At 38.4% G+C, this 27845-nt stretch overlaps 1 protein-coding gene across 1 annotated transcript; it reads right to left on the minus strand.

The window, feature by feature from the left end:
• Window positions 1–872: 872 nt before the first annotated feature.
• BOK (BCL2 family apoptosis regulator BOK) lies at window positions 873–27845 on the minus strand. The gene is made up of 5 exons (XM_032225786.1): window positions 27627–27845; window positions 25571–25938; window positions 15618–15746; window positions 2967–3130; window positions 873–2018 (listed from the first exon to the last, which is right to left on the minus strand). The coding sequence occupies exons 2-5, from the start codon at window positions 25791–25793 to the stop codon at window positions 1893–1895; spliced, it is 642 nt and encodes a 213-aa protein (XP_032081677.1). The 5' UTR covers window positions 25794–25938; window positions 27627–27845; the 3' UTR covers window positions 873–1892.

A 27845-nucleotide genomic window follows, 5' to 3' on the forward strand; every position in this document is an offset into this window, starting at 1 on the left:
TACACATATATATATATATTATTTAAGAACACTTAATGCACATGTTTTCTTGGGGTATTTCTTCCATAAACCTGAAGTTTTTCCATATATATATATATATATATATATATATATATATATATATATATATATATATATATATGGATATATATATGTGTATATATATATATATATACACACACACACACACACACACTATATTGCCAAAAGTATTCGCTCACAACTGAGTCTGATTATGTGGATGGGTGAGGGAATACTTTTGGCAATATAGTGTATATATATTAGGGCTCTGATTGTATCTATGGCAACAGATCTCACAAAATGCTTCTGCTCTGGCGCTGAAATATTCAATTCCCCCCCCCAAAAAAATGTTATGTATTTTCAGAGTATGCTAAATATAGTTTTGAAGGGTCTTCCCACTTTCCACACTCAACATATATATATTTCTTCTCTTAGTAATGGATCTTTCAAGCCTGCTCCTCATCCCTGCATCATTTTGGCTTTATAAGGACTCCTTCAACAAACATATCAGCATATACAAATATTCCTTTTAAACCACAGAATGGTGGAAAGCAGTTCTAGTCGAGACAATGTCCTGCTTTTTATTCATCAGAATGGAACTCAATTTTCATTCCTGGAAATTCCATTCCCTTCCTTGCAGAAGGAAGATTGAGTAAAAAACAGGCTAGGTGCAGATGGAGTCTTCAGAGAGAAAGAAAAAAACCTCTTGTAAAATCCCCAAAAGGATCCTATTTGGAAAGGCCATTAGGTAGCCACTTGGAATATTGCAGATGCCACAAATCTAAGAGCCACTCCTGACCACTTGACCCAGAGCAGAATTATGATTAAGTGACTACAAAGAGTTCCAGAAGTCATGCTCTTCATGCTCTGTTGTGTTTTATTTAGTCACAATAAATCAACCTCTTCAAGGTGTCATTTCATTATATACAGTGTTAAAATTCTGTTTCAATGGTTTAACACCAGAAGCCCAAAGCTTTGCTGTTTTCACAAATTTCAAGGATAATCTTCATTGCTCCATTCCCATTTACCAGCCTTTTTCACATTGTAAGTTACAAAGTAGAAAAGAAACAAAATGAGTTGGAGTATCTTTAAGATGTTTATACACTTCATTGTATATACATAGTTCTTTATTTGCATTTAGGCATCAAAGCAGGTTTAGATTTCCTTCTGTCATGCTTTTTATCATATATGGGCTGCAGTAGGATTAAAATCAAAGCACACAATTTGCCAATTGTACCTCACATTAAAATGTATGCTCCAAATAGGGTATATTTTTGCTGTTTTCTAAAAGTTGTTGCAGTTGATGTCTCTGGATCATTTTATTCAACATAAACATAGCTTTTTAAAAAATGACCTTATATTTTGGTGCCTCAGATGTGAAAATATAAAGCTGGATATGTAGATTGGCAATGTATCATGTATAATCCCAGTTTAGTTTCTTAGACAGGAAGTGATATTTAAACTAAATTTCAGTATATTGGAGAAACCCCTCCCTTCTTTATTTAGCAATCATCAACCAAGAATTTAGAATTCCAGAATGAATAACACTGTAAAAATCACAACTGCAAAATACAAAAAGTTTAAGATAGTTTTCCTCTTCGCACAACTCCAGATCAGCTTCCTTGTTCTTAGTACATCAAGATGTGACACAATCTATAAACAATAAACTGAGTGGCAAGTTCTTCCATTGCTCAGCCTTGTGAACAGATCAGTGCAAATCTCAAAGTACAAAAGATGCTTGGTATAAGACATGAACTGAAAAAAAGGCTTCCCATCGTTGGAAAAGCGTGGAGGAAAGTCATCTCATTACTTCTTCACTTGTATCTCTTGGTCACCGAGAAGAAAATGGAACTTCTTTTGATAACCAGATATCATCTTTCTGGCAACAGCACAAAAAAGATGGCCTTCAAAAATTGGCCAAAATTACAAATGGCAGCCACAAGCCAATGGGAGCGAAGGTTGGGATCAGTATTCACGACACACTTTGTTATGTCTGCCTGTGGTGGAAAAGAAAAAGAGAATCAGCATTTTTGCATATGTTATAGACTGAGTACTAATAGAGCTTTGCATGATTCCTGCCAGATTGCTGGTGAAGGATTTATCAAAATCCCTAAAACACTTCCATTGATCTCAGCTTTGGAAAACTTGAATAAATCTCCTGTTGGAAACCTGGAACTTTTCTCAATCCACTTCTGAATTACAGTGTTCCTTCTGGGATCCCCTTCTAACAAACAAGACTTAATGGGAAGCCAGATTTACTTAACAACTGTTTGACTAATTTAACAACTACAGCGATTCATTTAATAACTGTGGCAAGAAAGGTCATAAAAAGGCAAGAAAGGTCATAAAAAGGGGTCAAATTCACTTAACAAATGTTTCACTTAGGAACAGAAATTTTGGACACAATTGTGATTGTAAGTTGTGGACTATCTGTATAAGACTGTAGAGAAACAACTCTACTCTTTGTGCAGCATTATACTAGTGTCTGCCTCTTGTCCACTGAAAATGGCAGTTAAAAAACAAAGGGCTGTGATATCTTCCAAGCTACAAAGTATCTGCCCAATGTAGAAAGGTGCCCCTGAATACGTATATACACATACCAGGTGACTTAATAACTGGCCAAGGTTTCCTATTGTCATTACTTATCTCTCTTAAAAACACAAATTCCTATAAACGATTATCACAAGTGAGCAGTAGCAAATGAAGCAAATGAAATGAAGCTAAAAACTTGAGAAGAAAAGCAGCCACAGTCCCAATGGATCAGACTCAAAGCTACATGAAGAAACTAATATAGTCAGAATTCAGAAGGGAAGACAGACAAGCTTTATTAAAGGAGAACTTTGTCCTCCCGTGAAATACCCATCTAATTGATTCCTGACAGTAACAGTCCCACAGCTTGTCCTCTCATGCTTTTAAGGAAGGTGTAACTTTACAGGATCACTTACCCAGCCTCCTCTCCTCTTCATCCATGTCACCAAAGTCTTGCGTACGAACTCTCCCAAACAGTCCACAATGGTATGGACCATGGCTGGCTGGGCATGTCTCACACAGTCCACAGCAAGGCCTGCTGCCACGGCGTATAGAGATGCAATTTTACCCCATGTTATTCCTATAGCAAGGGGGGAATCAAACATAGTTGGCTCAGGGCTGGCCGGGAAATGGTGAAGTTATAGCCTGTGTGTTTAGATAACCTCTTCAGGCAAGCATTTTTGCATTTGGCATTGTTATTTTCCCCTCACCCCACTATCATCACACACCAGACAATTCAGCTGGATAGGTGTGCATCAAGATTCTATACACATAATTTATTTTCACATAGTCTGACCTAGGATATATGGAGCAACTTGTTGTTCAGTGTCACTTGCCCAATTGGTACATTAACATTGCCTATTTTGTAATACTCCCCAGGGATGGACATTGACTGAATAGCAACCGTTGGATACTTTAAAGATTCTAGTTAGATGAGATGCCATGCACACAATTATGGGAACAACTTATAAAAGTGTACATAAATGTATATAATATCCTGCTTTGGGTCTTACACATTACACGTGTAATCGCTAGGACCTACTCTGGATTCTGATCAGTGGTGGGATTCAAATAATTTACCAACCAGTTCTCTGCCCTAATGAACAGCTGGGTAGGCGGGGCTCAGTGAACATGTGGGCATGGCCAAGTCAATGTCACTCAGGTCAATGGGCCTTAGTTGTTAAATGATAATAAGGGTTAACTGGAGAGGCAGTTTCTGTAAGCAGGGCAATAAGGTTTAGGCTAGAAACAACACCAGAATGTTTCCTTCCTGCCTTCCTTACAGGATTAGCCCTGTAAAGTGGGGGAAAAACAAAAGATTTCTTCCAACAACCAGTTCTCTGAACCGCTTAGAAAGTTACGAATAGGTACGAACTGGCTGAATCCCACCACTGATTCTGATATACAGAAGAGTTAAAGTTATCAAGGGACAGCCCAATATCCATTCTCACCCTCTTCCACCATCTCAATTTGCTTTTAAACATTTATTTATGAAATTGATTATTAATATATGAGATAACCACTGTCTTGGATTTTACAGTACAATATATTTTATGTAATGCCATCAATTAATTCACATTCTCTTAACAAATATAAAGTACGGTACAGCAGATACAGTGTTGCCTCATCCTTTTATATACCACAGGGGTGGTATATAAAAGTACCGTATATACTCAAGTATAAGCCGAGTTTTTCAGCCCACTTTTTGGGCTGAAAAAAGCCGCCTCGGCTTATACTCGAGTCAGTGAAAAATTTGCCCGAAATGGAGGAGAAAAAGGGGCGGGGCCATGCCGCTGGGTGACGCTCATGAATGGCCCGGCGCCCCTGTGAGTTTCCCCTCCCTCTGTGTCAGTTTGCCGCGCAGCGCGCACCGCACCATCCCCCCTCCTCACGTTCTAATGTAATGCAGGGCTGTCTTACGATTCCCCTTCCTCCCCCTCCTGCTGCTCTGCAACGATGTCCCACCTCCTCCTTGTTATGGCAAGCAGCCACATAACGATGTCCCAGAGCTAGTTTACTGTTTTTCTTTGAAATAAATATTCAAAAACATTATTGGTATCTATTTTTATTTTTGAAATTTACCGGTAGCTGCTGCATTTCCCACCCTAGGCTTATACTCGAGTCAATAACTTTTCCAGTTTTTTGTGGTAAAATTAGGTGCCTCGGCTTATATTCGGGCCGGCCTATACTCGAGTATATACGGTAATAAACAAACAAACAAACTTTGTCTTACATATGAAAGAGCTAAACCCAGGCTAAGGCCAAGACACAACAAGAGTGTTCTAGATAATGTCAGCCCAATGTAAAGCATATCAGGCACAGATGAGGGTTGCCAAAATTGTTGTTTTCATTATTTAGCTTATTTAAAAAAAAACATAATAGACATTAACACCAAGGACAGCATCAGGGTACAATCTTATTTTTCCAATAATTCAGAAAATTAACTTTCATCAGTACTTTAGAAGAGAACAGAACCAAAAATGTTATTTAAAAAAAAAGAAATATGTAATAGAAATGTATTTCTGCATTCTACATTCTGAAAATTAGGAACCTACTAAAGTATCAAGAATTTTGTTTTCATGTGTTAGAGCAAAACCTAAATCAATGGATGATTTTATGATATATGATCTGAATATTCACACCTAGATTATTCACACATAACTATAAATTACAATGTAATATATAATTCAATATAATTCCACATGGTCAGGGTATTTGCTGCTTAAAACTTGAGTATCATAAATACAAATGGTTTTGATATTTATTTTTTCTTTGTTCTTTCTTTTTCTTGCCACAATTTCACTTATTTTCTGGTTGATTTCCTTTTTTCTTGCATTATTATTATTATTATTATTTTCTTTTGTTATTGTTAGGTTAGGTTAAAAAAACCTACATATCTTTTTAAAGGGTTTTGGCTAAGTAGTGATTAATATGCCAGCATAACTTTACCACAGCTTCTTATTTTCTAAATGTATATAAAGCTGCAATATGGTTAATAAAAAAGACAAATTCTAGGCTAGAAAAAAATATAAGCCAGTTATCCCCAAAGACTTATTTGTAGAGATAAAATTAGTATCAGATTCTAATGATTATACTAGAAATTCACAATTTGTTTTTCCATCCTTTTTTAAAATGGCCACAAAAGTTGTCAGTCAGGGAATTACACACACACACACACACACACACACACACACACACACACACCATTCTTCTTAAGATTGCTGGGAAGAGGGAGAATCCCCATCTTCTCCCTCCCACTGATCCCGCTTACATAAAGTGGGCATAAATTGCATGCTATTTTGCCTTCCCACATACAGCAGCAAGTAGTGGGAGCAGTTGCAAACTGCATCTAATAAAAATGCCACCAGGTCAGATTCCAGCTGGGCAAAACTGTCATTCTTTATATAAGCACCTTCCTAACAGCTGCAAAAAAGAAACCATCTTGGGGAACAGGCTCCGTGTAGCTCAAAAGAACTAGTTCTAAAACCAACCTCTATTGCAAAACTATGAGAGAGCAGAAAAACAGCTGATTCTGCCAAATTATTTTTTAAGACCAGGCAGATGGAAGCCATCTGTCGAACCGAGGTATGTAAATACCAAATGGAGCAAAACAGAGAAAATAAATCAGAACTGGTCCCCTGCTTTAGTCTCCTAGATGCTGGAAAATCTCCAGGAAACCATGTGGATAAGCATCTGGTCAGTTTCTGAGCTCACAAAACTACACTTCCTTTCACTGTACAAATAAACCTATCCACTTGGTGATCAAAGTGCACAGCTTTCTATTCCAGTCCAAAACAAACTTGTGATGGACTCTATTACAAGAAGGGGGAGGTAGAGACAGAAAACTGAACTAGCGTGTGTTCCTCTTCAATGTCACCACCTTCTCACCACTTGCAAATCACAATAGTAAGGATAACATACTTACTAACCTTGAAGAACCAAACCATGTTTTTTTTAGTCCAGGATTACTCAAGATAACAAATCACAAATAAGTCAACTATTTTAACTTAGCATGCTCTGGAAAACTAAGTTTTAATTCAGAACTCACTCAGTTTAGTATCGCTTGACAGAGGACAGGTCTGCATGGCCAACAGCCTCTGGTGAGTATGGGACGTGACACCCATAGTTCGAGAGGAACGGAATGGATGTTGTCATCCTCTATTTACCTCCAACCTACTATGACTGCAACTTCTGCCAATGCTTTCCTGAAAGTGCGATTTTCTGGCTTTTTCCAGGTCAAGATTTGCCTGCTTTGTTCTAGGTGAATCCCTTCACTTTAATTGGTGGCTGCGTAGAGGCAGAAGTAGTCCTCAATTTAAAATCAATGGTTTTTATGGTCTAATAATCTCTTCTAGAGCTACCTTTATCAGTACTGCAGTTATCTAATTCCACAGTGGTTATAGTACTTATCTAAAATATAATTGCTTTGAACCCAGCAATATATACTGTTTATTACTACAGATAGTCCATGAATTACAAGTTTGCTTAGTGACTATTCAAAATTACAACAGCACTATGACCATTTTCCACACTTATGATCATTACAGCATCCCCATGGTCATGTTATTTACATTTGGATGCTTGACAACTGGCTTACATTTATGATGGTTGCAGTGTCCTGAGATCATGTGATCCCCTTTTGCAACCTTCTGACAAGCAAAGTCAATGGGGAAACCAGATGTACTTCACAAGCGTGTTACTAATTTAACAACTGCAGTGATTAACAAATGTGGCAAGTCATAAAATGGGGCAAAACTTGCTTAAAATTTCCCAATTAGCAAAATAAATTTTGGGCTCAATTGTGGTCATAATTTAAGAACTACCTGTATTCTTTTTCCTGAGCTATATACTTTTCTATTGGAGGTTTTGAAAAAAATAATAAATCCGCCAGTGCACTGTTTCATAATTCTCATAATTTTTCCAGATGTCTGAAATAGAAGAGTTTCACTTCCAGCTGCAAAGGAGCCCATCTGATTCATACACATATTTCTATTTTTGTATGTATATGTGCAAATACATATAAAAGCATTTATATCCAGTAGAATCTGCCCATTTAAAGGAATGTGGTTGACAAGTGTTTCCTGGAATGGAAAGCCACAGCAATCAGGACATAATAGCATTTAACTCCAGCCTCACTCTTACAGTAATTCCAAAAGTAAAAATTAGCTCTTATCTTGCTCTATTTAACATTAAGCAAATAAAAGAAAGTTGTGACAATGCCTTCAGTGGATCTAACAATATGCAAGCTTTCTAGTGATTTAGTTTAACAGATTTTTTTAAAATCATGACAAAAAAGAGATAGAAGGTAATAGAATTTATGAAGTAAAATAACTTTTATTCTTATTCAGTGTGTTAAGTCAGAAAAAATACACTGTAATTATGGGTAAGAATTGCTCATAATAGTTTATAAAAAACAGGAAAAATATGACAGTATGCAGGAGTCCTACATTTTTCAAGTAAAACTAAATCAAAACAATCTTTTTCATTCCATATTAAGGCATACAGTTTTAACACGTTTCTATTAATTCTAATGTTACTACAGATTATGGTTTTACAATTAAATATAACTTTATCAGCTTCTTTAACAGAGAAATTATTTTCTGGCACAAGACACAATGAGAAAAAAATGACAAGGAGATGTCTATGATGAAAATTCTGTTCCAAGACTCTGAATCTCAGAAAGATCCTGTTTAACAGATATAGTTTACATAGAGGTCAATAGTCAATGGTTTATTTTCAGTAGAACTTTTTAATAGCATAGAAACCCTTGCCTTTTGTATATCTGGTATACTTTATAAACCCTACATGAATCATTCAGCTAGTAATAAATTGTGATGGCAAATGGTAATCATTCTGGGATTGGCAGGGTCGGTACAAAAAGATGGAAAATAAGTTTCAGTCTGGAATGATTGCTGTTATCTTTCATTTGTGCTCACAGTAGATATAGAGAATATCAAAATAGATTAGCAGATAGAGGATGTGGAAGTCACCTCCATCCTACCAAACTGACAATTAGGGAGTAGTCGAGTCAACTCCTTTTATCTTGCTATTTATTTGACAAAGAGCAGATATTTGGTGTATGTGGTTTTACTTTAAAATAAGCACTGAATATCACACACTAGTTTATGCAATGTCTTGTTTATAACAGAAGGCAGTTTCATTCCACTTCATCCGATGGTCTCTTAAAGTAATTGAGAGGGCACCTCAATTGAACACCCATATGAAAGATGCATCTCTGACTTGATAATTCTGGGTCCTTGACGTTACTTTAGACTAAACATGATTTGTTTAGGTTTGCCTCTTCATGTCTACAGCAGGAGTGTCAAACTCACATTGTCACGGCGGTGTCATGTGAGGTACAGTATTGGGACTTTTTTCCCCTTCCCTAAAATGGGCATGGGCATGGCTAGCACGTGATGCATTCAGCCCGTGGGCCAGATGTTTGACAGCCCTGGTCTACAGGATACACTTTTTGACCACACTTTGGCAGATACTCTTGCCTCTTGATGTTATACAACAATCCACAAGTTATGGAAATCCAGCCACAAAATGTCTACTTCCAGTTATAAGCTATATGAGGGGTCCTAAGTGCTTGCTTGTTTTGTTGCAAGAAAATGAGCAAGCTCAGTGAGCACCAAGGACCCCTCATGTCAACCCTGAGTTACAAATATTCTCCTTTATTAATAAGCTATATTTGCAGGTGTGTGCATAATAGGAATTCATAAAGTGACATTAAAACACTATCACAAATACTGTGACCTCTGGATTTAGGTAAACCTGTTTTTTTTTTTCAATTGCTACTTAAGTTGTGACAATTAAACAATACAATGTTGTATTGTAATTTACTAAAGAATTATTTTTGTTATCCACCACTATGATTCACACAGCTATTAGGCAAATGAGAAAAATATATTATCAATCATGGAGGATGATCTTCAATTGAGAGGGTTTTTTAAAAAAAAATAGGTTGTTTAAAAACAATGTTAGCATTTTAGTAGATTACTATATTAATTTTAAAAAAGTATGCAGCACATGAGCAAGGCAACTTGATGGTATTGTATTGAGGTTTAGTTGGCATGAGCCATGGTGAGACTGCAGCACTGCATGCCAGTTCTGTTGACTGCTGGATGACTGTGGTTCGGCAGTTTGATTCTCAGTGGTGTAAGGTTGACTCAGATTTTCATTCTCTGAGATCGGTAAAATGAGGACCCAGATTGTTGGGGGCAGTATGTTGACTCTGTAAACTACTTTACAAGGGCTATAAAGCACTGTGAAGCAGTATATAAGTGAGTGCTATTGCTATTACTATAACTACCTCCCCATTTATATTTATAATTAATACCATAGGTTGGCACATCCATTTTCAAAGAGAATGTTCATTTACAATGTGAACAACAAATTCTGGATTACAGTGAAAAAACTGGAAGTTCTTCTGTATGTATTTGTCTGTGTGAGAGAAAGTGATGTGATGGCATCTTTATGTATGTATTGCATGTGGATGTAAATGACAAAAATCCAAAGGTAGACCTGCCTTTCCTTTCTATTGAATACAAAAGTTAAATAAACACAGTACTTGGTAAATTACCATACTAAGCACACTGTTTGGGAAAGACAAAACATTTTGGTTCTCCACTGATACCTACATTTTTCATTTTTTTAACAGAGCCAATGCTTTGTTATATTGTTACATAATTCTAGAGAAATGGAATAAGTCATACATTCTCCATTCCATAAAGCTAAATACAGAGAGCATACACAGGGCTTCAGCTTTAATCTCCCCCCCCCCAATTAAATATCAAACACCTCCCTCCCTCAGCAATCATAACCTCCCACTTTCTTAATATTGTGTCTTATGCAATGTAACCCTCCTGATAAAGAAGATTTAAAAAATGATCCTCCTGTTTTCAGAGGCACTGAAAAAAATAATATATTATTTTTAAAACACATTCCTTGGTTTCTTTTAAAAATGACTTATCTGAACAAAACAACTGTGTTTTACAAACATCTATTTTGATAAGTTTCTAAATTGCATAGATCAGTGATGGCAAACCTTTTTTTGGCTCATGTGCCAAAAGTAAGAGGAGTGCAGGGAGGGTCGTGCGTGGGCGTGCCATATCCATAATGCTATGCGTATGACTCCAGCGTGCATGCGCACACCGCCAGCCCCCCCCCATTTTTGGCGTATTTTTTTCACCCTCCCCATGCTCCAAAGGTTTTATAGGAGCCTGGGGAGGGTGAAAACAGTCTCGCCCCCAGAGACCCTCTGGAGGCTTCAGGAGCTTTCCCGAAGCCTCCGGAGTATGAAAAACAGGCCCTATGAGCAAACCGGAGGGCTAAAACCGGCCTTACGAGCAAACTGGAAGCTAAAACCATCCCTACGAGCAAACTGAAAGTCCATTCCTGAACTTCTGGTTTGCCCATAGGGTCATTTTTTTGCCCTCCAGAGCCTACAGGGAAGCCTCCTGAAGCCCCTGAAGGCTCCGGAAGATGAAAAAAATGGCCCTATGTACAAACCGGAAGTCACTTCCGGTTTGCTCGTAGGGTTGTTTTTTCACGCTTCGGAGGCTTCAGGGAAGCCTCCGGAGGGCAAGAAATGGCCTCAAAAGAAGGCCCAAGTCAGCTGGCCAGCACGCGCCTGTGCACTGGCCAGCTGACAGGGCAACACCTCACATGCCCTGATAAATGGCTCCGAGTGCCACCTGTGGCACATGTGCCATAGGTTTGCCATCATGGACATAGGTGTTCAAAGATTCAAGAAAGCATTGGAACTCTCTGTCTGAGCTAAAGGAGTTGTATCTTTGTTGGTGATGGTGCTCAGGTGCTCTATAAGAGGGTCTCCGATAGGGGGCAGGATGAGAGTCTGCCTTTTTGGCATTAGACGGAAGGACCTTCTTCTTATCCTTATTTTCTATTAAGATAGGATCTAGAGCTTCCCCAAAAAGATTAACGCCTGTGTAAGGAGCTGCCGCCAAATTCCATTTGGCCTTGTTGTCCATCTGCCAACTGTGCAACCAAAACAAGCGTCGGGAGGTAACTGACGTGGCTAGAGCGCTGGAGGCAAATTTAACGGTGTCCAGAGTTACGTCGGCCGAGAATTAAGAGGCGGCTATATTTTTAGTTATGTCTTGATGCAACCGCTCATCCTGGATCGGAATACGGTCCTGGAGCTGACGGAGCCACATAACAGTCATGCGGTTAAAGTAAGAGGCCGCCACTGCTGATTTGATTGCCCAGGCAGAAGCGTTAAAGTTCTTACACAAGGTAAGTTCTGCTTGTCCTCCGGCTTCATCTTATCAGCCGCATCCCCAGAGACTACAGGGGAGGAGGCAACCAGAGCTGCTACTGGTGTATCGATTGCTGGCAATTGCAGGGCCTGGGCAAAAGCCTGCTCCACATTGTAGAAGCAGCGATTGTTGCTGCCTGGGTTGGAAAAAGTGGAAGGACGGGCCCACTGGTTCTTTACTGTACCTGAATCTCCTCCTTGTTTGTGGCAGTGTTAGAAATTGGGGTCCCTAGGCTGAGGGACCGTCGGATCCCCAGTTCCGATCTTAGTGGTTTTCCTGGCTTTGTGTAACAGAGTTTTAAACATGGTTGGTGGAAAGAGACCTGGAAAGGCGGGGGGATCTGGAGGAACTGAATCCTCATCCTCTGAGAAGCCCATGTCGTAGTGATTGTCCTCCCCCAAAATGGAACCTTTGTTGACCATGGAGGGGGGTGGGAGCCTGAGATGCTGCTGCCTATGAACCCCCGGGGCCCTGCCCGGGTGAGGGGCCCTGTCTCTCTGGGACATGCTGGCGATGCTTTGTGAGATGAGTCGTTTAATACTTTCAGGCAAGAGATTTAGATCTTCAATATCTTCCTGCGATGGGCCTGGTAATGTGGATCCTGGGGGGCCAACCCTGCAAAGGTGTGGTATGACCTAGAAGGGCCCGCCAACAGGTCTGCATCCCCACCCCAATGGCTCTGGGAGATATAGAAGGGGAAGGGGAAACTCCTTGCCTGGAATACCTATGGGATCTAGATGGGGAAACTGAAGGGAAAGAAGGACTAAACCCTCTAGGAGGAGAGCCCGAATGGGTGGATGAAGGCCTGATGGGGACCTGGATCTGCTGACCAAACAGGGCCTGGTGGTCTGAGCCTGCTTTTCTACTCTGGCTATGGTCTTCTCCAGAGCTCTCTGTCTCCTAAGTTCATCCCTCGTTGCTGCTCTGGAAGGCGCTGAGCTGCCATAGGTTTGGAGGCCGCAGTCCTGGTTCTGGGCCTATCTGTTTAGTCTTCCCTGCCTTCGTTGGAGGCCTCTAATGGGGCCTGCAGAGGCTCAGATCTTTCTGCCATCGCAACACTCACGTGTCTGGATTCAAAGGCCACTGTAGGTTCCACTGGTGCCTGGGCCTGCGGGAGCTGCAAATCTGTATTCCGGTCAATGTCCTGCCAGCCTTGATTAGTAGCTGCGATGCAGGAACTTGAGGGCGGCCACACGGTTCCTTGGGTGGCCTTCTGCATGTGGCGCAGCGTAAATGGCCGCTGGGGCCTCTGAAAGCGCTGCCAAGAAGTCTGAACAATCGCAGCTTGCCTTTTAAGAGCCGCAGCTCATCCTTTAATCACCTTGGCCCCCTGCTGATCTAGGACAGCGCGGCAGAAGGCAGCAATTGAGTTAAGGATGAACGGCGCACTGGGGAATCTCCATGCGTTCTCACGAGGCTCTCAGCACTGGGGGAAAAAGCCGCAGAGTCTCTTTTTAAATCTTGCGGCTTGCAGCAAGCTCCCGGGAGCTGCGCTTTGAAGCCCGTCACCCCCGCTGGCCCGGGGATCAGAGCAGGGCTCCTGGCCCGTGGAGTGGGAGGGCAATGCCCCAAAGGGCTCTTGAAAGTCGCATGAAGCAGAAAGGACTGCTCCTGGGGCCACAACTGATATAATTTGGAATTTAGAGAAACCAATCAATCAAATCAAATAATCAATTATAATGAATTTAGAAATTTTTTCTACCTAAGAGCCAAAACAACAGTGCTTGGACCAAAAGACTGAGAGGAAAACTGGGAGCCAATGGGAAAGGAGGAATATTAAAGAGATTTCCCTCAGTCTATGGACCAATCAGGCTGTCACAATACCCACGCATAACCCCTCCCTCGATTCTACTGGAAAATTACATGATAGAGACAGAGTAGAAAAAAATGCCAGTATGTTTGTATTATAGTTAGGTACAAAGGAGTGAAAGCCTTATGGACATATTTTCATATTTTGAAAATAAGTGAATTGGTGTAATACTAGCTTTTCTGAACCCCATAGCTAATGACTTCATTCTGGATAACATAACTGCAAAAATTAAAAGCAGAAAGTGATAATCGTCACAAATTATGAGCTCCAAAAGAAGTAGTTTTGCAAACTATGGGAACCTTCAGTATGTCTAATGTTGGTTAAGTCAGTATCTTAACTATGATGAATATACAACCCTACGGAATATGTTATGTAGCTTTATGGTTACTTCCACACCATACTATTTTTACTTCTCATAAAAACATTTTAAACCAATGAATTAATTTTTTCACTCCTGTTCGTCTCAAAATGCTGAAAATACAGAGATCATCTTGAATGAATCACTATTCCTTCTGGAGGCATAAAAATGAAAGAATGACTGAATCTATACCATTTACAGGGGTAGGACTCAGCTGGTTCAGGTGAACGGTAGCTCTGACCATCAGTTGAGAGCGAACTGATTCACTCCGACGATCAGGTGAGCCCGCCTGCCCGCCCCTGCACTATACTGACCTATCTTCCCTTTTCTGAAGCCCAGCTGATAGGTGCAGCAGAGCGGATTGATGCACCTCAGCTGTTTTGCACCAGAGCTGCAATAGAAGGTAAGTTTTCAAACGTACTGTGCTCAGCAAACCGGTTGTTGCACCGGTTGAATCCCACCACTGATCCATTTGCCATGCGTATACATATGATGGAAACAGTGCAGGGGGGTGGGTATTTCAATGTATTTTTTAACCTAATATATATACAATGACTTGTCTCTGCTGTATTGAAATAACAACAGACTTGCAGACACAGGTCATATGCACATCTACCATAGTTCTGTCTGGTACAGAGTGGCCAGCTGGATGTATTGATAAGTTCCCAACCTAGACTGAAGAGCGATTGTCCCTTCCATTGTTGCTTTCAGCAACAAGAATTTAAGACGTGCTGCCTATAATTCAGCAGGTAGTAAACAAGAATCGCTGATAAGTCTGATCCCCCATGAAAATGTCCAGACTTGTTCAGAAGAAGAATGGACATTTAGCCAACTGGCTATCATAACACAGTTTCGCAATAACCATGTGCTTAAGAAAAAGCATTTCCTTCTGTTAGGCTCTGAAATAGCTCTGAACATGAAAGAACAACTTATCAGCCACTTTGCAATCACTACTGTGCATGTGAGGAGATAAACTCTCACAGACAGACCTCAGTGTTAAAAAAACTCAATGAAATGCAATAAATCAGGTCTGAAACTGGTTCCAAAGTGACACAAAAGCTTAGCCTATTTCATAATGTTGCGATATATATTAGAAAAGGAGAGGGGGGGCAAAATCATAAATATCAGCACGAGTCTCTGGAACAAAGGCAAGAAGCTCAAATATTGATATTCCTTGATTCTCCATCTAGACCTTTTCTTACTGCTTTGTTACTTGAGAAACAGAGTAAAATGAAACTCATTCTGCAGCCAGGAGCACATTCAATCTCATAAACCAAAGAGAAGAGAAAAACAGAACTATCTGTAGGAAACATAGCAGTTGCCAAGAAAGTATAAAAATAAGCACTTGACATTAAAGAGGCTCCCTTTCTGGAAGACAGAAAACAGGGAGAGGCAAAAATATTTCTTTACCACCACCACCACCACCCCAAAAAATGTGCATTTGTCTTACAATACATGTTTAATGCAACATCCATTGCCTCTTTGCTTATGCCAGTGGTATTCTTTGCCAAGTGGCCTCCACTCACTCCACTGACCAGCAACTGCTATGCTCTACGCACATTGGCTTCCCTAATTTTCCTTTCCTTTGCCCATAGTTTGCATTTTAATACATCACCTGATGAAAAGATTTGAGTGGCCACAGCCAAGAATGCATCCGTCACCACAGTTTCTGAATGGAGAGAGATGTTTAGTTGCCGTGCTATGTTTCGATAAAGATTGGGCCTGATATACTCCAGTTCATCTCCTAAAAAAAAACACACACACGCACAAAAGCCTTTTATACACATGCAAAACATATTTATTCAAATATCTGAATCCTACTTTCTGTTAAGACATTCAAACGGGATGCAAATCCACAAAAATCAATAAAATTATAGGATGAACTTATAAAGCTAATAGCACGTTCTTACAAAGTTGCTAAAATGCTGGGATTCCGAATAGAGCACTATTGGCTCCACCCAAGGGAGGCTGTTGTGGCACCAGATATTTTTGTTTGTATTGATTTTTTTGCCTTTATTTTTTTACGATGTTGGTTTTGTATAATGGTTGGGAGCAGGGGTGGGATTCAGCTGGTTCGGACCGGTTCAGGCGAACTGGCTGTTAATTCTAATCTGGTTCACTGAACTGGTAGTTACAAGGACTAGCTGACCCTGCCAACCCCACCCCTCCTCTCCCAGGAGTCTCCATGCAGCCCGTTCATCATTTATTTTATTTATTTATTTATTTAAAACTTTTATATGCTGCCCAATCCAAAAGGACTCCAAGCGGCTTACAAACAGAATATAAAAAAACATAAAAACAATGCAATTTGAAACAACAATCATCCATCATAAATTCATTCTAGTCGGGGCTAGACCTCAATAGTGAGGTCAACAGCCCTAGGCCTGCCGGAACAGCCAAGTTTTTACAGCTTTCCTGAAGGCCATCAGAGTGGGTATGGTCCGGATTTCCGGGGGGATCTGGTTCCAAAGAGTTGGAGCAGCCACCGAGAATGCTCTCCTCCGAGGGCCCGCCAGCCGACATTGTATGACCGACGGCCAGGTAAGTGCAGGGCCCACACAAAAAAATGGGCCTACCAGAAAAATGGGCCTATTGAAAGTCCAGAAATGGGCCTGTTTCCGGCCTCCGGAGGGCCTCTGGAGCCCAGGGGAGACTCTTTTCACCCTCCTGGGGACTCAAGGAAAGCCTTCTTAATGAGAATATCAAAGGATAAAACAGGAGACCAGTAATCTGTGCTTTAAAAATGCAATACATCCTCTGGAAATGAGCACAGCTAAGTTACCTGGAAGTCATTTTCATAATTTGACTTTTATTTACATATAGTGTGATAGGCATGTAGCCAACCTAGAAGAGATACAAATTAATGAACTACCACCTAACATTAGTACCCAAATTAAAATAGTTTAAAATATTCTCAATTCAATCAGTTGTACAGTGTTTTTTGGCAGTGAGTGCCTTTGTTTCCTACTCTGGGGTGACCTCCTTAGCCTGTGCTTCACACGCATCTACTCCCCGTTGTGGAGTCAGATACCATCTGTTTCCTCCATCCAAACCAATGGATCCAGTTTGAAGAACCACATATTTCTCTTATTAAGATTTGTTTAACATTCTAAACAGTACATTGAACTAGGAAACAGTGGTATTATCAGATGTTTATGAAGCATAGTATTTGAAGCCTATTTCTTCTTTTGACATTCCATATTCATATATCTGTTCATAAGATATATATTCAATGCATATTCCTCTAATGCAAACAGTTTGTAAATAAACTAAAAAAAAAGCTCTAAAAATGTTTCTGCAAATCTTATCAGGTCACAGACTTGAAAGTCAGCCACTGTTTATTTCTTCATCTCTCTGATCCTTCAGAGAATTATTTTGTGACTTTGAGTTGACCTAAAGAGGTGTTGCCCTAATGTGGAATTTACATCTCAAAGTGAACATGCAACTACAAACATCCACAAGAAATGAAACCAGTCACGTATTCCAGGCCTTCAAACTGTGTGTGCATGCACTTGTGAGAAGTAACACCTTTTCTTTCTTTTTTCCCCCTTTGCCCTACAAGTTTCCCTTTCCTTCTCCCTCCCTTATTTTCCCACTATTTTCTTTTGCGTTTTAGATTATAAACTAATAAAGAAAATGATGTAACAAAAAAGGGCTGGTGACCATTTTCTAAAAGATCGGGGAGGCAGCCCTTCCTTCAACTGGCCTCAATGCTGGGAATTCTGATGTTTTTACTCCCAACACAACAAAAGGATTATCAAGCTGAAAGAGGCAAACAGGCTATTTCTTAAGATGAGGCTGCTACTTTAAATTCAAATGGCATATTTTTTTTTTCCTCTATTGGAAAAATGGCAAAGTGCCTATGCTAGCAGGGACAGCAAAAGACAATATAATCTATGTCTTAATCCTGATTTCATGTGATTCAGAAGATGCTATTTTAAAAAAAGGATTAAGAGCAACCGGATTGGGAGGAGGGTACATTAGCCTTATTTGCTAGTCTGGTATATTCTTTACTGTTCCGTTGCATGGTTATGATTTACCAGATTTTCTTGCTTATGTTTTTGTTTTTAATCATCTTTGAAGCTATTCTTGATTCAAATGTTTAAAATAATATTTTGTTCAGACTTGCCCTCAAAATCTTTAGAAATGTGCGATTGTTTTGCTTCAGATAAGGCTAGAAAAATGTGATCTTCCCCATAGGACCCCAGACAAGATGAGGATTAACTTTTCATTGTTGAAAAAAGGGTGTATCCCATTAAAGCAATCTGTCAACCTCATCTCAAGCAAAAAAAAAAAAAAAAAGGTTTCCATGGTTGGAACATGATAAAAGCTTATGGCTTGCCTGAAGCTGTGAAACATTCATCAGACAGACTAATGTGTCACCAGTTATTTCACACTAGGGCAGACATGAGATGCTAAAATCAAGAACTTTATTTATTTCTTGGGTTCTTCTCTAGCTTGGCAGCCTCTCCTTGATTCTCAGTTATATTTTTCCCACAGCATAAGAGAAAGATTATCATCAAAAAAAAATTTTTTAATTGGAGTGAGGACAAGGAGGTTGGAAAGTAGCCAAGGATGCTTGTTATGTTTACAAAAAAATAATTGCTGAGGACAAGCCTCCTCAGAATGAATTGATGGAGCTCATCAATTCCACAAAAGTCTCTAGATATTTTGCAAGTACACATTCAGTAGGCATACAGTTTTTGTTTTGTGTGAAGCAAAATGAATTTTGTCAGAAGCTCAGGTCCTGACAGCTACCACTATAATACAACCAGAAAATAATCTAATTAACAACCCTCAAGAGCCACCACTAATCAGTATATAAAAAATACACTTTTTCGCCTAGGCGAAAAATTTCGGTTATAATGTGGAATTGGCTAAGTGGGAAAAACTTTGGATACTTAATCAGAAACTAACAATGGCCACAGGGTATAAAGAAAATCTTTATAAGATGTTCTACAGATGGCATCTCCCCCCAGCACGGCTCTCCAAAATGTTTAAAAATCTGGCCCCAAATTGTTGGAAATGTAAAAAACACCAGGCACTTTTTATCATATGTGGTGGACGTTCAATGAGGCAAAAAAATATTGGAAAATGATTCAATCATGGTTATAACAAATGGTGGGAGACCAAATCTTGTTTAAACCAGAAATCTTTACACTTTATCTAATTATACATGTACTAACTGCGGCGTGCATAACTTATGCACAATATTGGAAAAAAGAAAATACACCATCAGAGCTAGATATGATCAGAAAAGTGTTGGCCTGTGCGGAAGCAGATAGGCTCACTCTTGAACTTAAAAATAAAGGGGAATCAGAATATTTTGAAGTCTGGAACAGATTTTATGATTGGTATAAGACAAGGTGACAAGACTGGAACAAACTGAATATATTGTGATTGGACAGAAGGATAGACAATGTATTAAGTAGGCTAATTGTTAATGGTTGAGACTAGCTGTATATAATCTGAATGTATGGTCACTTCGACTTTGTGGTACTGCATTGTTTTAAATGTAAAAATAATAAAAATATATCCCCCCCCCCAAAAAAAAACACTTAGATGGACCAGTGGTTAGATTTGCTGGATGAGAACCTATTGTGTTCCACACCTATCTGTTCCCATTTTACAAACATTCATAACTGTTGCCATTCATTTCTTTATCTTGGATCCTACATCTTCACTAGCAGTTTGAACTAGCCACTAGCAAGTTCTGCCATAAACATAATTACGAAAACATGATAAATGTGCATTTATTTCTTCTTTCATGTGTGACTATGCATCATTCCTTAATAGGAAGATTTATCCATATTTTCTTTTCAGCATCAAATCAGTGTGAACTCCTTCCCTCTGACAGGAATTTTCAATAAATTTTAAAATCTTGTCTTCTATATGGAAATTGGAAGAAAGCAAAGGCAAACCATTCTGCCTTCTGACAAAAACATTATATCAACATAACTATGTCGTCACCAAGAATCAAACTCAACTCCAGAGATTTTAAAATCTTAACTAGATCTGGAATGTACTGCTTCAGGAATTGTGCTTGGACATCACCAGCTTTTGCAAACAAACCAAAATGCATTTTTTTCATGATAATTCATTATTAATTAATTTTAGTATTAGTTCTTCTAGCTTTGAATATTCTATATTTTAATTGTTGCCAGCTGCTTTAACTTCTCAGTTAAACAAAAAGACGGTATACTTACTGAATAAATTAAACTGCTAGTTTAAAAGTCTTATACTTTCTTTTTTGAAAACCTAGTGGTGTTATATTACATTTATCTTATATAGTTAATAGCATCTTAGGTTTTATATTCGAAGAATGGTTTAAATGGTTTTTTTAAAAAGTAATAAAATAGCTTTCTATATGAAAGCCATTTCTCCCTCCATTCCTCTCTTTTGATTTATGTGTTACTTACACAATTGTTTGGAAATCTCATTTAAACCAACTTATGAAATATTTGGCAGAAAGCTGTAACATTTGACCCTCTGAAGGGCTAAATTGTTCCATGTAATCTGATAAAAAAGAGAGAAAGGAAACATGGCATATACATTGCACAGCCTGATAAGAAACCTTCTGAGAATAGGAACTTTCTGACCAGAGTGTGTAAAACTCCTTCATGAGATAAAGCAAAAGAAAAGAAAAGGCAGGAAATCAAGGATGGCAGCTTCTGAGAAAAATAAAATCACATTTGGATGAGATATAACTGAAACTCCTAAGGGAAAGCTATTTGCTGTCATATAAGCCAATTATTTTGCTTGGGAGAAGGCCTTCTAATTATAGCAGACTGCCTATGTCACTATGCAAAGATTTAAAATATTTACGCATCTGCACCACTCATTTTTTCACGGACGTGAATCTATCTTAGCACCAAACTCCTGCTGGTGGTCATTTCTCACATAATTTTAGCATGTACGGTTACAAAAAGACAATGCAGAGAGCTCTAAACAGCTACTCTCCAAGGTGCGGGAACAAAACAGCAAGCACTCTGCAGTGCAAGTATACAAGGATTGCATACTCCCTACTACCCCCATCCCTAAATTCACTCATACACTGATAGAGTCTGAGTTGACAGCTGGTGACTAAGAAAATCTGAGGTCATAATGGATCGATCAGGCTTCCCTAGCTGTTTGAGCACATTTGAAATACTGAGAGTATATGTTGCAACTATTCCAAAATGATTTGTGACATCAACTGTGACAGTCAGGTGTGGAAGTTCCACACATAAAAAACAAACAAATCAAAAACACAGTATTGTGCTGCAGTCTCCTCTTAATTAAATTTATAACAATGCCTCTAGGATGTATTTTTGACTTACATGCATTTTTGGAAATTATTCCAAAGCAACATTTTGCTTTGCAGCATACCAGGTTCCAATGCATTATTTTAATAAAATTAAAAAAATAGGCAGGACATAGAATTTGATAATTGCCAAAGAATGTATCTCAGCAGGAACACAGATTGCCTTTTTGAAGCATAGTGGGGAGCCAATATCATACATTCATCAATACAGTTCAGAAGAAGAAGACTAGGTGAGGGCAAATTCCATGTTAGGGAAGTAGGAAAGCGAAGAAAACTACCATAATCCTTTAGCAAAGCTGTGATGCACCCAATTCTGGACTATTAAGTATAATCATTATTAAGAATGCTGTTTTGGTTATCAACATCAAGAAAGGGGAACTAAATCAATTAAAGAGCTTGATCAGTGCCTTTATAAGGAAAGTTACAGTATTTCTGGATTTTTGGGTGTTTTTTTTAAAGGAAGTGACATATTTTACAAATTATCCAGTGAAGCTGAATGATAAGACATTCTGGAATAAATAAAAGGAAAGACTTTGGGAAACCCTGTGATTTCACTGTAATTTATTATAATAATGACCACTGAGATAGTTTTAAAAGACTATAAATCAGAGGTGTCCAACCTTGGCAACTTTAATACTTGTGGATTTCAACTCATGTTGGCTGGGGAATTCTGGTAGTTTAAGTCCACAAGTCATAAAGTTGCCAAGGTTGACACCCCTGCTATAAATTATTATTAGTTGTGGTGATTATCTGATCTGGGAAGAAATAGTGGCTATAACAGAGGGGAGTGATAGCTAAAAAAATATCTAAAAAGCACTGCAATTTTCACTCAAGATAGATTTAGCTTCTCTTCCTGAAATCTGCACTGGAACATTTTGATGACTGGATTTGCATGATGTGTTGAATCACAAACTGGATGACCCCAAAATTTTATATTCTTCCCCGTTAACAAGCTTAATGTAACTATGAATATGTTATGCAAGCACAACCTTTTTATCACAAGTTCATTTAGGAAAAAAGTTTGGGCCTACTCTCTCATCTACATTGTTTACAGTATCTGCCAAAGTTTTAGTACTAAAATATTTCTAAGTAATTGCCTAAAAACAACTCAAAAATATTAAATTAGCACCAAGTCCATTGAGGTTATTGTAATGGAAAAACAGCAACCATACTTTTTTTGTTGTTATTTTAATTAAAGTAATATTTCTCAATCTTGGCAACTTTAAGATGGTTAGAGTTCAATTTTCAGAAGAACTAGAATTCTGGGAGTTGAAATCCACTCATCTTAAAGTTGCCAAGTTTGAGAAACAGCATTAAAGCTACAGCAGGTCTGAATTACTGAACAGTAGTAAATGTATTTTTCACTGTCAATTTGATTTCATTTAATGCTAATCCTAACTTAATATATTATACATTTCACTCCAGTCTTAACTGGATTTAATAGCCTGGATGATTATCAAGTAGATAACCTTCAAGTCTTGTACCATCTCCCACTCATTTAAATATTTAACACCAACATAATCAATGGAAGGCAAGCTTGATATTTCTGTGCACCAATTAAATGAAAGGGTGCAAAATCCAAGGAAAAAATAAGACAATTAGACTAAGAAAATAGATGGAAAGATCAACAACAAGAAAGAAAGAAAATTAATTCACCCCTCCGCCAAAACACAAAATCTGCTGGAAAGGATATTGTAGAAAAAAATTAAAATTTTAGGAGCACCAAAATGGACTAAAAATGACATATCAAGCTCTCTGACCTTTTATGCTATAACTCTCATCTTGGAAGATAGAGTTTAAAAGTAGTGGTGGATGACAAACAGATGTTACTGCATGTTCAACTCTTATAACTGATGTTCCAAACTGAGGATACCATTGATTAAATTTTGGAATTTGGTACCAAAGAATACAGTGGTAGCTACCAGCTTAGCTGGATTTAAAAAAGGTTGGACCAATTCATGACATCATATATATGAAATAATTTAACATACTTTGCAGTTATTTATCAATTGCACATTCAGCTTTATGATAACATTTAGAAAGTAGAGTTAATACTTTTTTATTTATCTTTAAAAGTTAAACTTCTCAATAATATCACCAGTTCCTCTTGTTGTTAATTTTCTCTTTCATTTCATTTTTGCAATTTGGATTATAAATTGCTTTCATCCTATGACCACTTTTTGGGGGGATGTTATAACTAATAAAGGTCACTAATGTGGGGTAGGATAATCAAATAAATAATCACGCTGAGAAAAGCTATTTGTCCTCCTTGTGTACATCATTAGCACTACAGATGTTTAATGTCACAGGAAAAAAATCTGGACAAACAATAAAGATACCAGAAATAGTCTTGTTCCCCTTCAAATAACTTCTGTAGAAGAAAGTAAAGTGGCTTTTCTAGGCATTGGCTAATAGGTGTCCACAAAAGCAGCAAATTCCAAACTCAGCTAAAAAAAAAAATAAAGCCTAAAAAACCTCTAACCAAATTGACGTCTTGTTATGAAATCTAACATGCATAACCATCTTAGTCTGGGAATAAAGAACATTATCAAAGCTCTTTTGGAACTCAATGCATAAAATCCAGCACGTACACCTCCCTCTTCATCCATGCAAACAATTAGGAAAATATTGCTCTGGCATGACTCCTGAAACCCTAGAAGCCATCTCTTACTCCTGGCTAATCTAGGGCTAGTCCTGGCACAGCCCAAGCCAGTTTGAGAGCATGAGGAACAGACTTCACCTTTGTTTTCAATAAATTGTAAAAAAAACTAAAGGTGTAGGAAGGCTGCTGCTTCACTCAACAGAATGGCCTCACAAACTCAGACCAAATGAAAGCAGATCGCCTGAATGCTATAGTGAGATGTATCTGTTGTAACGGCCATCAACACATGTGATGCTTATCACAGCTTAGTTCAAGGAGAACTGGGAGCTAGTTTGCTCTTGGCAAGAACAGATGCAAGCTTGATCTATTACAGCACTGGTGTCAAACTTGTGGTGTCACGTAACGTTTTGCAACATTTCCCCCATTCACGGAGCTGGGGTGGGCGTGGCCTGCGCATGAAGCATCCAGCCCGCGGGCCATTGCCAGTTTGACAGAGAAGTTCAGAAAAGTTAGCCACTGAAGGGATACCTCTGATATGGCAATGGTATCAAAACATATATTTCTACTCAATGTTACTCTCAGGACAATATAGATGGGCTGTTTTGGAGCTTAGTTGATCTCATAAGAGCCTTTTCAGATCCGAGCAGCATATAAATTGCTGTACTGAAAATAAATAAGGTTGAAGCTCTATCTTATATGACAAACCTCTGAATGCATAGAGAATAATGAGGATTTCACCCAAAAAGAATTTTCTATTATATATTCCTTGTAGCCAATAACAAGTAATTTTAAAGGACCTAAATAGTGGGATACCTGATTTATTCCTAAATCAGGTATGCCACCATTTAATTGTAATCATATACGTGTTATATATTTATAATATTACAATATATACTATATATAATGTAGGTTATTATATATACATACACACACACACATATATATATACATATAGACACAATGTGTTTATGTGTATATGCATATATGTGTATGTGTGTGTATATAGTAATAACTGCAGCATTTAAATATACAGTACTACATATTTTAATATAATATATATATGATTATAATTATATCAACACATATTCATAGCCCTGATGTTGTTTTTAGTCAAATAATTTTTGAAGCATGACAGAAGCTTGCTTTATTTATATATTATATCACACCTTTGCTCCCCAAGCGGACATACATGCCAAAAAACATGTTGCCTGCCATTTCTTTTCTCCCTCTTCCGTAACTGAAGCGCAGCCTGTTTTTAAGTACTTCTTCAAATATTAACATATATGCATGATGGATAAAGGACCAAGAAATGCAGCCTGTGGCCAACTAGCACTACATATCAGCTAGACATATTTTCCATGGTGGGAAATAGGAAGGGTGCCAGAAATAGAGGCAAATAGTTTTATTAACAAGGTGTGTAAATTTGCCCCTCTTTTCAATGAATGCAGGGGAGAGTGGGATAGATTTTGCCAATTTGGTCCCTGAGAAGAAGAGAGAGTCTGAGACAGAAAGAGACAGAGGCAACAAATTGTTAGATGATTTCAACATAGGGGATGAATAAGATTACAGGTAACTTTTGGTGAAAAGAGCAAAAGTATGACAAGCATTACACCATTGTAATGTAACTTAGCCAGACATATCTTTTGTCCATTTTTGCACTTACCCAACCTTAAAAGTATGCTGGACACTTCTGCTAACTTGCCAACTGGAACAGGGGAGCTATGCTCAGGCTTATTCCAGCCAATACCAGCCCGAATGAGCCTGGAGTTAATGTAGTCTCTGCAAAGCGCCTTGGCTTGAGATACAAGCTCCTTGTCAGTGGGAGTCCGGTCAAACACTTCCATCACCTCTGCAGCAAAGACAGAAGAACGACGGAGGACTTCCATTCTATCACCGATCTTCAAACATGCTGGGTAGAGTTTTCTTCAGAATTTCATTGGTGAGACACTGGAAAGGAATCTATAGCTAGAGAACGTGTTTGTGGGAAACTGCTTCACTGCAATTTTCAGTAAAGATGCTTGTTGGAGATCCCTGATTGACAAATGAACAAGAAGAAATTATCCAACTGTAATAAATAGCTGTTCATGTTAGCTTCCTGATAAAGCTAAGCTGGTTTATGATGAAATCAATGTGCAGCGTTATCTGATGCCTTGTTGTTCAAAGTAGCTTCCTCTAGCTTGATGCCTTTCAGATGCATTAGCATTATATCTCCCAGAATTCCAAACCAACATTAGGAAGGAACCAGATCAAAGAAGGCTGAATCAAATTAAGTTGTTTTTCAGTGGAGCTTACATACAGATAAATGTGCTCATGGTTGCAATTTTACCAGCACTTGAAAATATGGAAGTAAACACTTTTGAATACAAATTGCATGGCAGACTTAAGATCTCTGCAAAACCAATGAGATGATCAAACACAAATTTTTAGAAACTTAATTTTCTGAAGGGTGTTTCCGGACAAGACTTTTATCATTTGCCTTCAAGATGAAATTTTTACAGGAGAGTAAAAAAATGGTATATTTGTTTTGTTATCATCCTATGTTTTTCCATTTCAACTGCCTTTTGCTTAAAAGAAACACATGCATTAAACAGAAAAGCTGCAGAGTGCCTTTTGAATGTCAGAATAAGGCAGATGAGTCTGGAAACAGCCTCAAATACACTCTTAAAAATCAGGAATTACAAAAACAAATTAATGGAATCTTGAAATAACATTTGAAAGCATCTTGTTTTCTCTAAAGCAGGACAACATACGACAGGCAAACACCAATGTTCAGTGGCAATGACATCAAAAGAAATAGGCATGCCATATTATATCACTCATGTAATATAATATCACGCACATGTGCGAGGGGAACTTTTATCTTTACCAAATAACTCACTTGAAGAAAAAAAAATAGGAATAGTGACAGTATCTTCACCAAAGATATCATTCTGTCAATGTCATCTTTTAGGAGACAAAAAACACCCATTATACACTTTTTGTATAATTTTTTTTATCTCCATATAAAATAAAATGACACGGCCATACAACACTATTCAGTTCTGCAAGGATGCAAGAATTTCGTCTCAATTGGCTTTATGTTTTAACATATTTAAATATTCCTGCTGGTCAGAAGGTAATCTTGTTAATGGTGTGACTTGAAAATTTAACGCAGGAACCAATAATTCCTCTAAAAGTTTCTCACAGGACATAAAAAATATTTCCAGCCAATCCATAAAATATTTGTAGTCGTTATTGAGGTAAAAAGTACAATCCCGAGTCTCCAAGCAATGTTCTCAAAACACAGGTACACCTAAACTGAGAGTTATAAGCATAACAGCATCCATTGCCAACGTATACAGGTCTTGCATGTGGCCAAAATACATAACGCTCCTCCATGACACAGGGGTTAGAAACCTACTTAGGGATTGGACTCAAATCCTACAACACCACAAATGAGCCAACTATATGCCTAGCCTCTTCTGCAAACCAAGAACCATGAGGAATTATCTAAGTTCCATTGTGCCATGCGAACCTATAAAATCAAATTAACTGATAAACCACAGTTAAGTCTATCAGTTAAGTCTATATTTATAAACAAAGCTTCTGATCGTTACTCTTACTCAATCTGTTCTAAATCAATAAAAAGGCAATAGCAACGTCCACGCGTAAAGTTTCCCGGCGATCTCCAAGGCATTTCCACTCCACAGTGATGATTTGCAGTGCAGGAGATTCCTTACGTGCTCTAAGGAGGGTTCCTTGATTCTCCCCGCTGGGACCGGGTTGGGCAGAGATCCCAAGAATTGTTGGTTGTTGAAATTCCGCAGAAACGCCTAATAACTTCGAGCCGTTGTTCCTTCTGCCTTTACGAAGCTTCAGAGATCCCAGCGCTCGCAAGATTCCCTCCGTGGAAAAAGACCTTCTTGCTATAGCCTTGTAAGGCAAGTGAATTAGCCAGG

Source organism: Thamnophis elegans, chromosome 10, assembly GCF_009769535.1.
Source record: "Thamnophis elegans isolate rThaEle1 chromosome 10, rThaEle1.pri, whole genome shotgun sequence".
NCBI lineage: Eukaryota > Metazoa > Chordata > Lepidosauria > Squamata > Colubridae > Thamnophis > Thamnophis elegans.

What these genes read in the sequence shown, in the direction of transcription:
- BOK (XM_032225786.1), bottom strand. Translation starts at nt 25,793, where the DNA reads ATGGAAGTCCTCCGTCGTTCTTCTGTCTTTGCTGCAGAGGTGATGGAA. An exon ending in CACTCAAATCTTTTCATCAG is followed by an intron (nt 3,131 to 15,617) that starts GTGATGTATTAA and finishes CCCTTGCTATAG; the next exon opens with GAATAACATGGGGTAAAATT. An exon ending in TGAAGAGGAGAGGAGGCTGG is followed by an intron (nt 2,019 to 2,966) that starts GTAAGTGATCCT and finishes TTTCCACCACAG; the next exon opens with GCAGACATAACAAAGTGTGT.